General features: G+C 56.3%; 2 protein-coding genes across 6 annotated transcripts in view; both read left to right on the plus strand.

The window, feature by feature from the left end:
- The window catches only part of NCAPD2 (non-SMC condensin I complex subunit D2), a 29,267-nt gene extending 25,342 nt beyond the window's left edge, over positions 1-3,925 (plus strand). For 3 of the 5 annotated variants that reach the window (XM_047065897.1, XM_047065895.1, XM_047065896.1), the window contains exons 24-32: positions 18-141; positions 222-377; positions 849-1,026; positions 1,118-1,212; positions 1,650-1,730; positions 1,830-2,013; positions 2,968-3,094; positions 3,182-3,343; positions 3,596-3,925. In XM_047065897.1, the coding sequence (XP_046921853.1) occupies positions 18-141; positions 222-377; positions 849-1,026; positions 1,118-1,212; positions 1,650-1,730; positions 1,830-2,013; positions 2,968-3,094; positions 3,182-3,343; positions 3,596-3,681 (1,193 nt within the window). In that variant the 3' untranslated portion in view covers positions 3,682-3,925. Of the gene's footprint in view, positions 1-17; positions 142-221; positions 378-848; positions 1,027-1,117; positions 1,213-1,649; positions 1,733-1,829; positions 2,014-2,967; positions 3,095-3,181; positions 3,344-3,595 lie in introns of those variants that run through there. The other 2 variants (XM_047065899.1, XM_047065900.1) reach the window with 2 other exon arrangements.
- Positions 3,926-6,484: 2,559 nt separating this feature from the next.
- GAPDH (glyceraldehyde-3-phosphate dehydrogenase) lies at positions 6,485-10,731 on the plus strand. Its single transcript, XM_047065915.1, has 11 exons — positions 6,485-6,549; positions 6,805-6,845; positions 8,634-8,733; positions 8,817-8,923; positions 9,046-9,136; positions 9,246-9,361; positions 9,464-9,545; positions 9,772-9,923; positions 10,008-10,086; positions 10,190-10,371; positions 10,458-10,731. The coding sequence occupies exons 2-11, from the start codon at positions 6,823-6,825 to the stop codon at positions 10,525-10,527; spliced, it is 1,002 nt and encodes a 333-aa protein (XP_046921871.1). The 5' UTR covers positions 6,485-6,549; positions 6,805-6,822; the 3' UTR covers positions 10,528-10,731.
- The last annotated feature ends 1,055 nt before the right edge of the window (positions 10,732-11,786 follow it).

An 11,786-nucleotide genomic window follows, 5' to 3' on the forward strand; every position in this document is an offset into this window, starting at 1 on the left:
AGCCGTTCTTCCGACAGGCAAACAGATCCTGGCTGCCTTTGTTCCACTTCTGCTTAAAGTCTGCAACAACCCGGGCCTCTACAGCAACCCAGAGCTCTCTGCAGCCGCTTCACTTGCCCTTGGCAAGTTCTGCATGATCAGGTAGGCCCTGGGGCCAGTACTGCCCTCTCAGAGAGGATGGGGATGGTGCCTCTCCCTGATGATCCTTTCCTTGCCCCTAGTGCCACTTTCTGCGACTCCCAGCTTCGCCTGCTGTTCACCATGCTGGAAAAGTCCTCGCTCCCCATTGTCCGGTCTAACCTCATGGTTGCTGCTGGGGATCTGGCCATCCGCTTCCCTAACCTGGTGGACCCCTGGACACCTCATCTGTATGCTCGGTGAGAGATCCCTCATGACACTGTAGCAGGCCTTGCTAGCCCTGGGAGGCTGTAGTTCAGTCAGGATGAAAATCACTAAAACTGTTTCTCTGGTCTTTAGCATTACCTTGATATCTGCTTGATACTTGACCTGTACAGGCCCTCGCTAAGTATAGCCCCAAAGGAATTGGCACCTCTGTCCAAAGCGTTGGCTCCAAGCTTGGCCTCTTACCCCAATCCCAGCTTTCTAACTGCTTCTAGAATGTCACATTGAGAAGGGGTGATAGAGGAGCACCTGGGTGGCTTAGTCAATAGAGCATGCAACTCTTAATCTTGGGTTCATGAGTTAGGGCCCCACGCTGAGGGTAGAGTTTACTTTAAAAAAAAAAAAGAAGAAGAAGAAGGGGCAACAGATTCCTGCTGAGGGCCTTTCCCACCAGTGTCCCAATATAACTCACCATTAGTGCCAGTGACTTGAGATTTCACTCCTAGGCTCCGGGACCCAGCTCAGCAGGTGCGGAGAACAGCAGGACTGGTGATGACCCACCTGATTCTAAAGGACATGGTGAAGGTGAAGGGGCAGGTGAGCGAGATGGCTGTGCTGCTCATCGACCCCGTGCCTCAGATCGCTGCCCTGGCCAAGAACTTCTTCAATGAGCTTTCCCACAAGGTGAGAGGCAGCGGGAGACCACTGTCGAGGGAACAGGCGCGCACACACAGACACACACCCTGTGTCGATAACATGACTCTCTCTCTCACAGGGCAATGCGATCTATAATCTCCTTCCAGATATCATCAGCCGCCTGTCAGACCCCGAGGGAGGGGTGGAGGAAGAGCCTTTCCACACCATCATGAAGTATGGTTCCCTGAGCCTTGGGGCACAGATTTCATGTAGCACATGCTTAAGAATCAGACAAACCTGTATTTGAACTCTAGCTCTGCTACTTTGTAGCTGTATAACCTTCAGTAGTAACTTAGCCTCTCTGTGCCTGTTCCTCCTCTGTACAGTGAGGCCTCTGACACTTGCCCCTTAGTTCTTGAGGGGCTTCAGTACCATAGAGTTTCTAGTGCGGCGGTAGGCGCATAGGAGTCCTCACGACATGGCAGCAGTTTTTGTTACAAATTCCCATTCTCGGTGAGAATTTCGCAGAGGGGGTGGGGTGGATTTTTTCTGAGGGCCTAGGAAGAAGGCAGGACGATGACAGAAGGCGGGTACTAGGGGAAGACAGGACTGTCCCGACAGGGACGGAGCTGCCCCTGGGAGGCCACACAACCACATCTCCCCTTCCTCAGGCAGCTCCTCTCCTACATCACCAAGGACAAGCAGACGGAGAGCCTGGTGGAGAAGTTGTGTCAGCGCTTCCGCACTGCCCGGTATGCCGGCTTCCGAAGGGGTGTCCCCTGGGCTGACGGGGAAGGACGGCCTTCGCTCCTCCATCTCGCTGCTCCTCACGACGCCTTTGCCATCTGCAGGACCGAGCGGCAGTATCGGGACCTGGCCTACTGTGTGTCACAGCTGCCCCTCACAGAGCGAGGCCTCCGCAGGATGCTGGACAATTTTGACTGCTTTGGGGACAAACTGTCGGATGAGTCCATCTTTAGTGGTTTTTTGTCAGTTGTGGGCAAACTGCGACGCGGAGCCAAGCCCGAGGGCAAGGTGAGCACAGCGGCCATCCCAGTGCTATGAGTTCATCTGCATTGCACTGCCCGGACCTGCCTCGCCTACCCCGCCCGTTCCCTTCCCTTGGCTCGACTGCAGTGAAGTAACCAGCACCACCTGAGACCAGATCTTTCTGTCTCCAATTCCTGTGTCTTTCTTTTTCTCTTTTTTAAAATGGACTTTATCTTTTACAGCAGTTTTAGGTTCAAAAGTAAATACTGAGTCGAAGGTAGAGTTCTTCCACATGTGCCCAGCCGCCACCCATGCAAAGCCCCCCCCCCCCCGCCCCCGCTCTCAGTCTCCCCCACCAGAGTGGCACATTTGTTACAATCGATGAACCTATGTTGACACATCATTATCACCCAAAGTCCATAGTTGACCTTAGGGGTCACTCACTCATTCTGTGGGTTTGGACAAAGTGTGTTGTGGCCTGTGTCCATCATTATAGTATTACACAGTGCAGTTCCACTGCCCAAGAAGTCTTCTGTGCTCCCCCATCGCCCTCTGTCCCCCGACCCTTGGCAACCAATGATCTTTTTACTGTTGTCACAGTTTTGTCTTTCCCAGAATGTCATATACTTGTAGTCCTGCAGTGTGTACCCTCCCTGGGTTGGGTTCTCTCAGTGATATGCGTTGATGTTTTCACCATGTCTTTCTTTCCATGGCCTTGTTTCTTTTTCATCTTAGAAATAAGTTTCCAGGCCTGCTCTTTTTTTTTTAATGGTCATTTTTGAGAGAGAGATACAGAGCATCGGTGGGGGAGGGGCAGAGAGAGACCAAGACACAGAATCCGAAGCAGGTTCCAGGCTCTGAGCTGTCAGCATAGAACCCAGTGCGGGGCTCAAACTCAAGAGCCTTGAGATTACGACCTGAGCCAAAGTCTGACGATTAACTGACCAAGCCACCCAGGTGCCCCTTCCAGGCCTGCTCTTAATCTCTTCCCCCCTCCAGGCTGTAATAGATGAATTTGAGCAGAAGCTTCGGGTCTGCCACACCAGAGGGCTGGATGCGGTGGAAGACCTTGAGGTTGGCCAGGGGGGTAGCCAGAGAGCCCCATCAGCCAAGAAACCATCCACTGGTACGTGAGGCAGCCCCACAAGTGGAGAGATCGGGCCCTTCTCTCAGAGTATCCTTTTTTTGGGATTCATGTGTTGGCCTTTTCTAGTCTCCAAGCGGCACCAGCATCTGGCTTCTGCAGCCTCATCAGACGGTGACTTTGTCACTCCTGAGCCCCACCGCACTGCCCGTCGGCATCCAAACACCCAACAGCGAGTTTCAAAAAAGAAACCCAGAATTGTCTTCTCGAGTGATGAGTCCAGCGAGGAAGGTAGGATGCTCCCTCCCAGATGTGGCTCGCAGGGAGCATAGCTTGGGGAGGGGTGGGGGGAGGCCGGTTTTGATGGGGTCCTGCCCATGTAGATTCTCTCCGCCCCCGCCCTCCCCCCAGGTGTGTTTCTCTGGGCACAGTATGGGTTTTGTTTCTGGGCCTAGTCTGGGGCTGTCCCACTTGTTCTCTGAGATCTACTTTTCACCATCTTTGTGACTCAGCTTTTTCTTCCTCCTCCAATCCTCTGAATAGAGCTTTCAGCAGAGATGACGGAAGACGAGACACCCAAGAAAACAACCCCCATCCGCCGAGCACCTCCTCGAAGGCACAGGCCCTAGGAAGTCATCTTGCCTGTTCCTGTCCCTGCTGTGCGGGGTATCTTATGAAGTGAACTTGAATTCCACTCCCTTGTAAAATACCGTTTTTGCCTGTCCTCTTGTCTTTTTAATATAGAATGGTCTTTATGATGTAAAGCATTTCTCTTAAACTGGCCTTACTGAACTGAATTGAGCTGCTTTCATTGGACTCTATGTCTGCCAGTCTCCTTGTTTCCTAATGAATAAATGTTTTTATATACTTTTAGACATTTTTCCTAAGCTTGTCTGTTTCAGCTTACACGAGCCCAGATGCAGGCAGCAGGGAGAGGAGCCCCGAAGTCCTGGGGCCTGTCTGAAGATCTGATAAGCTCCATGCTCCCCCAGTGCCTCATCTTCCCCTCCTCCACCTCCCCATGCCGCACGAAGGACAGGACACCTCCCCACGCCGCATGAGGGACAGGATTGCTGCACGGCGGAGAAGCGTGCAGCGGCCAGTCTCCAGACCAGTGTGGCGCTACTCGGGGGCCTTCTGGCAATGCCTAGAGATAGTTTTTTGTCATCACAACCTAGGTGGGAGGGATGCTATCAGCATCTAGTGGGCAGAGGCCAGGGATGTTGCTAAATATCCTACAATGCAGAAAACAGACCCCCAAAACAGAATTATTTGGCCCAAAATGCCAATCAGTGGTGCCGAGGTGGAGAAACCCTTCTCTAGACCAAGGGCTGATCTGCATCCTCCCCTCCCCCGGCGTGCTCCCTGAGCCCATCTCTGAGGCAGTGACTGACCTAGCCGGCTGAGCAGATGGAAGGTCAGGTCCTGATCCCCTCCAGCTCTAGATAATATCTGTGGAGTCGGTCTGTCTACCTAGAGATTCCTTAACTGTTCCAGGGTCTGTGGCAAGTCGGCTCTCAGCGCAGGCACTGCTTCAGCCTGCCCACCCCTCAGCTCCCCAAGTCTGCTCTGCTGAGTCACCTGGACCAGAGGCAGTGAGCGTGTTCTCATGACAACACTGGTGTCTTTGCTGTCATGACAACAGCAGGCTGCATCAGTAATGCTCCCGTGGGCACTGAGCTCCCTCTGGCAGAAGACACTAATGAAAGATGACACACGCACTTTGGGTAGTGCCGGGGCTCGGAGGGGCCCCTGAGGCCCTTTCCAGGGAAAGGGTTAATGGTCCTGGTTGAGCATGAGCAGGAATGGAACAGGGACAGCTGGGTCCCAGTGCCAGGCCCCAGCAGGCCGCCAGTGGCACTTGCCACCTCCTGTCACCATTAGGTGCCCTCTGGCCCTACTCTTGGGGTTCATGAAAAGCCTGGAAACCAACCATGCACGAGGCTGCCAGACAGATACAGACTTGGCTCTGGGGCCCCAAGGAGGGAGGGCAGTCCCAGAAAGGGCAGGGGCCAGGGTTGGAGTCGGGGTGCGGGAGAGCGTGCCCTCTGCCTTTTAAGCAAAGGTTATCACCAGGCAGGCTAAACTTAGCCACAGGCTCTTCAGCTAGAAAAGGGGGCTGGTCTCAGGTTACGCTGGGCCAGCAAAGAGGCCCCTGGATCCCCGGCCCCCAGCACCTGCTGATGGGCCATGTCCATTCCACCCCACCCCCTTCCAAACCCTCTGTCCTCTCAAGCGTTCAAATGTAGCCCTTCTTCCATCCTCAGCTCGCAAAACTGGCGCAGCCTGGGCTCCAGACTGTTGGAGTGGCGTGGATCCCTTCCTCCACCTCGTGTGGGTCTGGGGGCCTGTTCCCACCATGTGCCCAAAGCCTCCCAATTTTTTCTCTCTTCTGGACTCCTCACCCTGCCCCCAACATCCCCTGGGCGCAGGCAGGGAAGAGGAGTCCCTGGCTCTGGGGCCGACCGGCACGTCCCAGGATGGGGAGGGACTTCCGCCCTCACGTCCCGATAGCGGCCCCGGGCTGGAGGAGATGAAGGGGGCACTGTGTCCCAGCCCTGGCGGCACAGCACTCTGGTCTCCCGGGAGCGACTTTGTGGGAGGCCTAGCCCGGCCTGGGGGGAGAGCAGCTGGTGCACACAGGGCCTGGTTTGTCCGCCCCAATTACTACCTCTCTGGGCTGCCCGAGCTGCAGGACAGCGTGACCTTCAGTGCAGAAACCTCCCCCTCAAGCCGCCCGCCAAGCCTCCTTCCTCTCCAGGCCCCCACTGCCCAGTGCCAGCCCAGGCCCCCGGCCCAGAGAGGCCGGGAGCCAGGGCCTGGGGAGGGGGAAGTGGGGGCTGGGCAGGGCCCGGCCTGAGACTGGCTGACCCCTCCCGGGCCTTTTTCCTCTGCGGTTCCCCCGCTACTACCGAAGAGCCTTGAGAATAAGTTCCCCAGCCTTCCCGCCTCTCAGCCTCTGAAAGAAAGGGGACGGGGGGAGGGGGGGGGCGGTGGCAGCGTGCGGCCGCGAGCAACCCGTCTCTGGCCCCAACTCCCCATCCCACAAGCTCCCAAAGTCCTCCCGTTTCATATGTGCAGCGGTCCTGGCTCCCGGAGGTCTTCCGTTGTCACCGGGAGGCCAGCCCTGGAGTCCACAGCTTGCTGCATGCCCACAGGGCTGCCCTAGGTGCCATCAGCGATCCCTGGCTCCACTGGGCCCGTCTCGGTCCCCTCCCCCCCACTCTGTTCCTAGCCCACATGCTAGGTGCGTGCACACTTGACCAAAAAAAAAAAAAAAAAAGAAATCGGGCCCTGCTACTCACGGCTTTACGGGCGCACGTAGCTCAGGCCTCTGCGCCCTTGGGCCGTGACTGGGCAAGCCAGCGGGAGGCGGAGCCCGCACCCCCTCTTTTCCCCGCCACGCCCCGCCGCTATAAATTGAGACTGCAGCCTCCGCCGGTGCTCTCTGCTCCTCCCCGTTCGACAGACAGCCGCATCTTCTGGTGCAGTGCCAGGTAGAGCCAGGCAAAGCCAGGCAAAGCTAGGCTGAGGGGAGCCACGGGAGGCTCGGGCACGGCTCGGAAAGGGGCCGGGAGCGCTCGCGGGCAGGGGGTGGGCCGCGCGGCCGGGCCCCCGCATTGCAGGGGCGGGAAGACGGACGTGCCCGAGCGCGGGTTGGGAATGGAGGCCTGGGGGGAGGGGAGGGCAGCGGCCGGGCTGCAGCCGCCACCCGCCCCCGCGCTCTAATGGTCGCTTTTCTCTGCCCGCAGCCGCGTCCCCGAGACACGATGGTGAAGGTCGGAGTCAACGGGTGAGTTAGGGGGTGGGGTAGGGTGGGGCATCGAGTCCCGCGGCCCCGGGCGAACCGCTACTGCGGGCATTGCCCTGCTTAGTCTTCGCAAGCGCGTGAGGGACGTGGGTGCGGTGGTCCTACCCCCCCACCCCCACCCCCAAGGAGAACTCAAGGTCGGCGCTCTGACCTGGCCGAGGCTCCCGCCTTAAAGAGCCGCGTGGGCCACCCTCCCCCAAGCTGTGGCTCCTCAAGCATTGCCGCCCCCGCGGGCGCGAGCCGCCCCCAGCCCTCCGCCCCACCTGCCTCCGATAGACGAGAGCGCCCCCCTCCCGGCATAGGACCCATCCCTTTAATCCCCAGCTGGGGCTTCTTTCTTTGCTTTCGCGCCCTGCGGGGTCACGTGCCGGGAAGGAGCCCCTCCCCCACCGGCCGGCGGCCTCCCCACCTACCGGGGTGCCCGGGGCTGAGCTGGGTGCAGAGCCCGCTGGGAGGGCCCGTTTGCGGGAACCCGGCCGCCATGTTGCAACAGGGAAGGAAGTAAATGAACCACCGTTAGGCAACCTTCCTTAGCTCTTCACTGTTCCTCCTTCCTCGCCTATGACTAACCCTCCTGATCCTGCCTGGGTGGGGTGGAGTCGCCTTTATCCCGTAAACCAGGTGAGGCAAGGCTTCCCTCGGTCTTGCTCTTAAAAGAGCTGGACTTCAGAACTCTGACCGGAGACCATCCCTTAAGCTGCCAATCAAATTTCCCCTCAGGGATGCTTCTTCTAGACGATTCTCTGATGAATCAAACATGGGTTTAGGGGAGTCCTCTTGTGTCTTTTTTTTTTCCTCCCCCCTTTTCCGGAGAGGTGTGGTAGCTGCAGCTTAGTGCCATGTTGGGGGAGCTGAGTCATGGGCAGAAATTTTCCACTACAAAATGGCTTCTGTAGCAGCAGCCCCTTTCATCACACTGGCTCTCCTGGAGGCTCCTTTCTTCCATCCATACCTAGAGCTGACCCAACCCTAAAGGCCAGGCTATAAAGGTCACTGGGAGGATTAGGTGTCTGTGAGCCTTGGGAATCCTGCCCTTCTCCCCGTTCCATCTTCCAGAAATCAGATCCCCTCTCCACTCTAATCTGGGGTTAAATATAGCTGCCTGACCTTTCTGCAGCTTGGGGCCTGGGCTACTACTCTTTTGCCCCCACCCACCCCACACACACATCTGTCGCTCCCACTCCTGATTTTTGGAAGAGGGCTTGCAGGGACAAGTGGCTTAGCAAATTAGAGCCCTCAGATCAGGGGGTTGAGAAGCATTCCTTTTTCCCCTTCGTTTTGGAGGAAGAGATGGGTTTTCCCCTTCCAGTTAACTTCTGACCTTTACTCTTGCCCTTTGAACTTGGTGATGCTAAGTATGCAACTCTTTGCTCCCCGGAGGGTGTATCCTGATGCTGGGCCAGACAGGGAACAAGCATTCCCAGGGAGGGCACAGATAGTGGGGGAGATAAATGCCATGTGCCAGGCATGTGTCCAGACTGCGGGGGTGGCCAGAGCAGAGCCCTGCATGGCCATTGCTCCTTTGCAGGACTTGTAATGACTAGGGAGTTGGGCCAGTCTCTGAACCACTTCTTGAGCAGGCTTCACTTTCTGGCCAGGCTGTCCTGGCAGGGTTCCTCAAGAAAGATAAAATTAGACCTCATGGACTTTTCTGGAGGGAAGTGCCATCTTCTAACCTCTGGAAGAGGATGGGTTGGTCTAGGGCTGTTTCCATGCCTGGGAGAATTCTCTACCCCTTTTTCATTCCTTCTCGCCTCTTGTCTTTACCAGATTTGGCCGTATTGGGCGCCTGGTCACCAGGGCTGCTTTTAACTCTGGCAAAGTGGACATTGTCGCCATCAATGACCCCTTCATTGACCTCAACTACATGGTGAGTGCTGCCCCCACAGCTGGCGTACGGAGCAGAGCCTGGCTGAAGCGCAGCCGCTTGATGGCCCTCACTTGTCCCTCCAGGTCTACATGTTCCAGTATGATTCCACCCACGGCAAATTCCACGGCACAGTCAAGGCTGAGAACGGGAAACTTGTCATCAATGGAAAGCCCATCACCATCTTCCAGGAGTAAGTGTAGAAGACGGAACAGGGTGGAATTTGCTTTGAGGGAGTTACTAGGATGGGCTGACAACCTTGGGTGGTACATGGTACCCCATGTCCCTGAGCTTTCGACTTGTCTCCCTTTATAGGCGAGATCCCGCCAACATCAAATGGGGTGATGCTGGTGCTGAGTATGTTGTGGAGTCTACTGGGGTCTTCACCACCATGGAGAAGGCTGGGGTGAGTGGCAGGGAGAGTAAAGATGGGGGGTGGGGTTTGGTATAGCGGGAATGATGGGGAACCCTTGAGGAGAGGGAGAGTGTGGATTATGATGATTACTCTACCACAGGCTCACTTGAAGGGTGGGGCCAAGAGGGTCATCATCTCTGCCCCTTCTGCTGATGCCCCCATGTTTGTGATGGGCGTGAACCACGAGAAGTATGACAACTCTCTCAAGATTGTCAGGTGAGCACAGCAGAGGGGAGAAGGGAGTGGGGAGGTGGTCAGATGGTACTGTGTGTTGCCAGGTGGACGTGTTCTTGCCTTGACCTGCCTCCCTCTTTTCAGCAATGCCTCCTGCACCACCAACTGCCTGGCCCCTCTGGCCAAGGTCATCCATGACCACTTCGGCATCGTGGAGGGACTCATGGTACGGGTGATGGGGAAAGTGCCCAGTGTGTTTATTTCTCACCCAGGGCTAGATCCTCTTCCCTTCTTCGAATGTGGCCCTGGGCTGTGGGGACCATGGGGCATTGGGGGTTCCGAGGGACTGGCTCAGGTCACTGTCTCAAGTCTTCCCGGGGGAGGAGGGGGTCAAGGGGTAGATGACTTTAGGGGTGCTGTGCGGGCCTTCACTCCCTCCTCCACGCTTGCAGACCACAGTCCATGCCATCACCGCCACCCAGAAGACCGTGGACGGCCCCTCTGGGAAGCTGTGGCGTGATGGCCGAGGGGCTGCCCAGAACATCATCCCTGCTTCTACTGGCGCTGCCAAGGCTGTGGGCAAGGTCATCCCTGAGCTGAATGGGTGAGGTTCTTTGCTGTTCTCTGCCCTGGGGGTCTGTGGAACCGGGAGGAGCAGTACTGACCCTGCTTTGCCTGCTGTCTGCAGGAAGCTCACTGGCATGGCCTTCCGTGTCCCCACCCCCAATGTGTCCGTCGTGGATCTGACCTGCCGCCTGGAGAAAGCTGTAAGTAGGAGTTGGAAAAGGATTCCTGGGCTCAGGGTTTGTGTCTTGGGTAAAAAACAGCAAGATTGGAACTTGAATAACCATCTCATTTTTACCTTTTCAGGCCAAATACGATGACATCAAGAAGGTGGTGAAGCAGGCATCAGAGGGCCCCCTCAAGGGCATCCTGGGCTACACTGAGGACCAGGTTGTCTCCTGCGACTTTAACAGTGACACCCACTCTTCCACCTTCGACGCTGGGGCTGGCATTGCGCTCAATGACCACTTTGTCAAGCTCATTTCCTGGTATGCTGCTGGGGTGTGGTTGGGGGTGTGGCGCCCTCTGGTGGCCGGTTCATGAAAATAGGCCTGAACTCTTGATCCTCTTTCAGGTATGACAATGAATTTGGCTACAGCAACCGGGTGGTGGACCTTATGGTCCACATGGCCTCCAAGGAGTAAGAGCCCCCTGGACCACCAGCCCCAGCAAGAGGAAGAAGAGAGAGGCCGTCAGCTGCTGGGGAGTCCTTGCCCCCGTTCATCACCCAACACACTTGAGAATCTCCTGACCTCCAGTTTCCATCCCAGACCCCCTGAAGAAGGGGAGGGGCTTGGGGAGCCCTACCTTATCGTGTACCATCAATAAAGTATACTGTATCCAACCAACTCTTGTGGGTTTTTTGTTTTGTTTTTTAGCTTTTTCCAGGGTCTGGGATAAACGGGAGGGGAGCTAGGCTGGTGCCAAAGAGAAATAGACCTTGCTGCGAGTACCCAAGAAGGGCCCAGCATACCCCAACCAGACTGAAAACTCCACTGTAGGTCCTGGGCCCAAGTGAAAGGCCTTACAAAAGCACATGTGCATGGGCACTCACTAATTTGAAGACCAGTCTGTCTTCGCTTTGGCTTAGTTTCCCTCCAAGGCTTTTAGGTGCTATGTGATGGGGCATGTCCACTTCAGAGGACAAGGCTGTTTTGTCACTGGGTCACCTGGCTTCCTCTCTCTGAAAGCTGTTCTGTCTGCCGCCCCCTGGAGGAGGAACACTGGCACAGGGAGTCAGGGCTTAGGAATTGGGCTACCAAGTCCTCGCGGCCTTGACCGGTTACCTGGTCACTCGGAAGCAGAGCCCTAGCGACGTGGAATACAGTCGAACCGCCAGGGTGCAAATTCCACCCTGCCTCACAGGTGTGAGGTCTTGAGTAAATTATTTACTTTTGTGTGCCCTAGTTACTCATCTGCAAAGTGATCCGCTACACCCAGCCCCTAAAGGTTTTCCAGAAGGATTATGTTCGGTCGGCTACATAAGTGCACAGCACTGTGCAGCAAATGATCAGGAAAAGGGGTAATGCCCGCCGCGGTTTAAGAGGATTACTGCCATCATCTGTGGGTGAGGACTCCGTGGGCAGAGACACAGGCTGGCACCAGCCACGTGGGCAGAGGCCCTGGTTCTGGGCCCAGAACCAGACTTGGCCCCAGCTTGTGTCTCTCTAGTATTTTTTGTGACTTTTTAAAACTTTGTTGAGGTATAACTTACAGAGGGTTAAATGCACAAACTGTGGTCCAGGGCCTCTGCCACTTGTTCAACTTGGGCAAGTTACCTACCACCTCCAGGTGCCTTCCTTTGCACCTGCTTGTATGTCGAGTGAGGAAAATCGGTGTGTGCCTCACAGAGGGGATGGTGTAGCTACTACCAGAAAGTGCTTGAAACAGTGACACAGAAGTG

This window comes from Lynx rufus, unplaced genomic scaffold (assembly GCF_022079265.1).
Source record: "Lynx rufus isolate CCGP_SWC_20201006 ecotype Redwood Valley unplaced genomic scaffold, mLynRuf1.p SCAF_7, whole genome shotgun sequence".
In the NCBI taxonomy this organism is placed as follows: domain Eukaryota; kingdom Metazoa; phylum Chordata; class Mammalia; order Carnivora; family Felidae; genus Lynx; species Lynx rufus.

Coding starts and splice junctions, on each gene's coding strand:
- GAPDH (XM_047065915.1), top strand. CDS start 6,823: ATGGTGAAGGTCGGAGTCAACGG. Junction 6,846..8,633: donor GTGAAGGTCGGAGTCAACGG/GTGAGTTAGGGG, acceptor TGTCTTTACCAG/ATTTGGCCGTATTGGGCGCC. Junction 9,137..9,245: donor CCACCATGGAGAAGGCTGGG/GTGAGTGGCAGG, acceptor ACTCTACCACAG/GCTCACTTGAAGGGTGGGGC.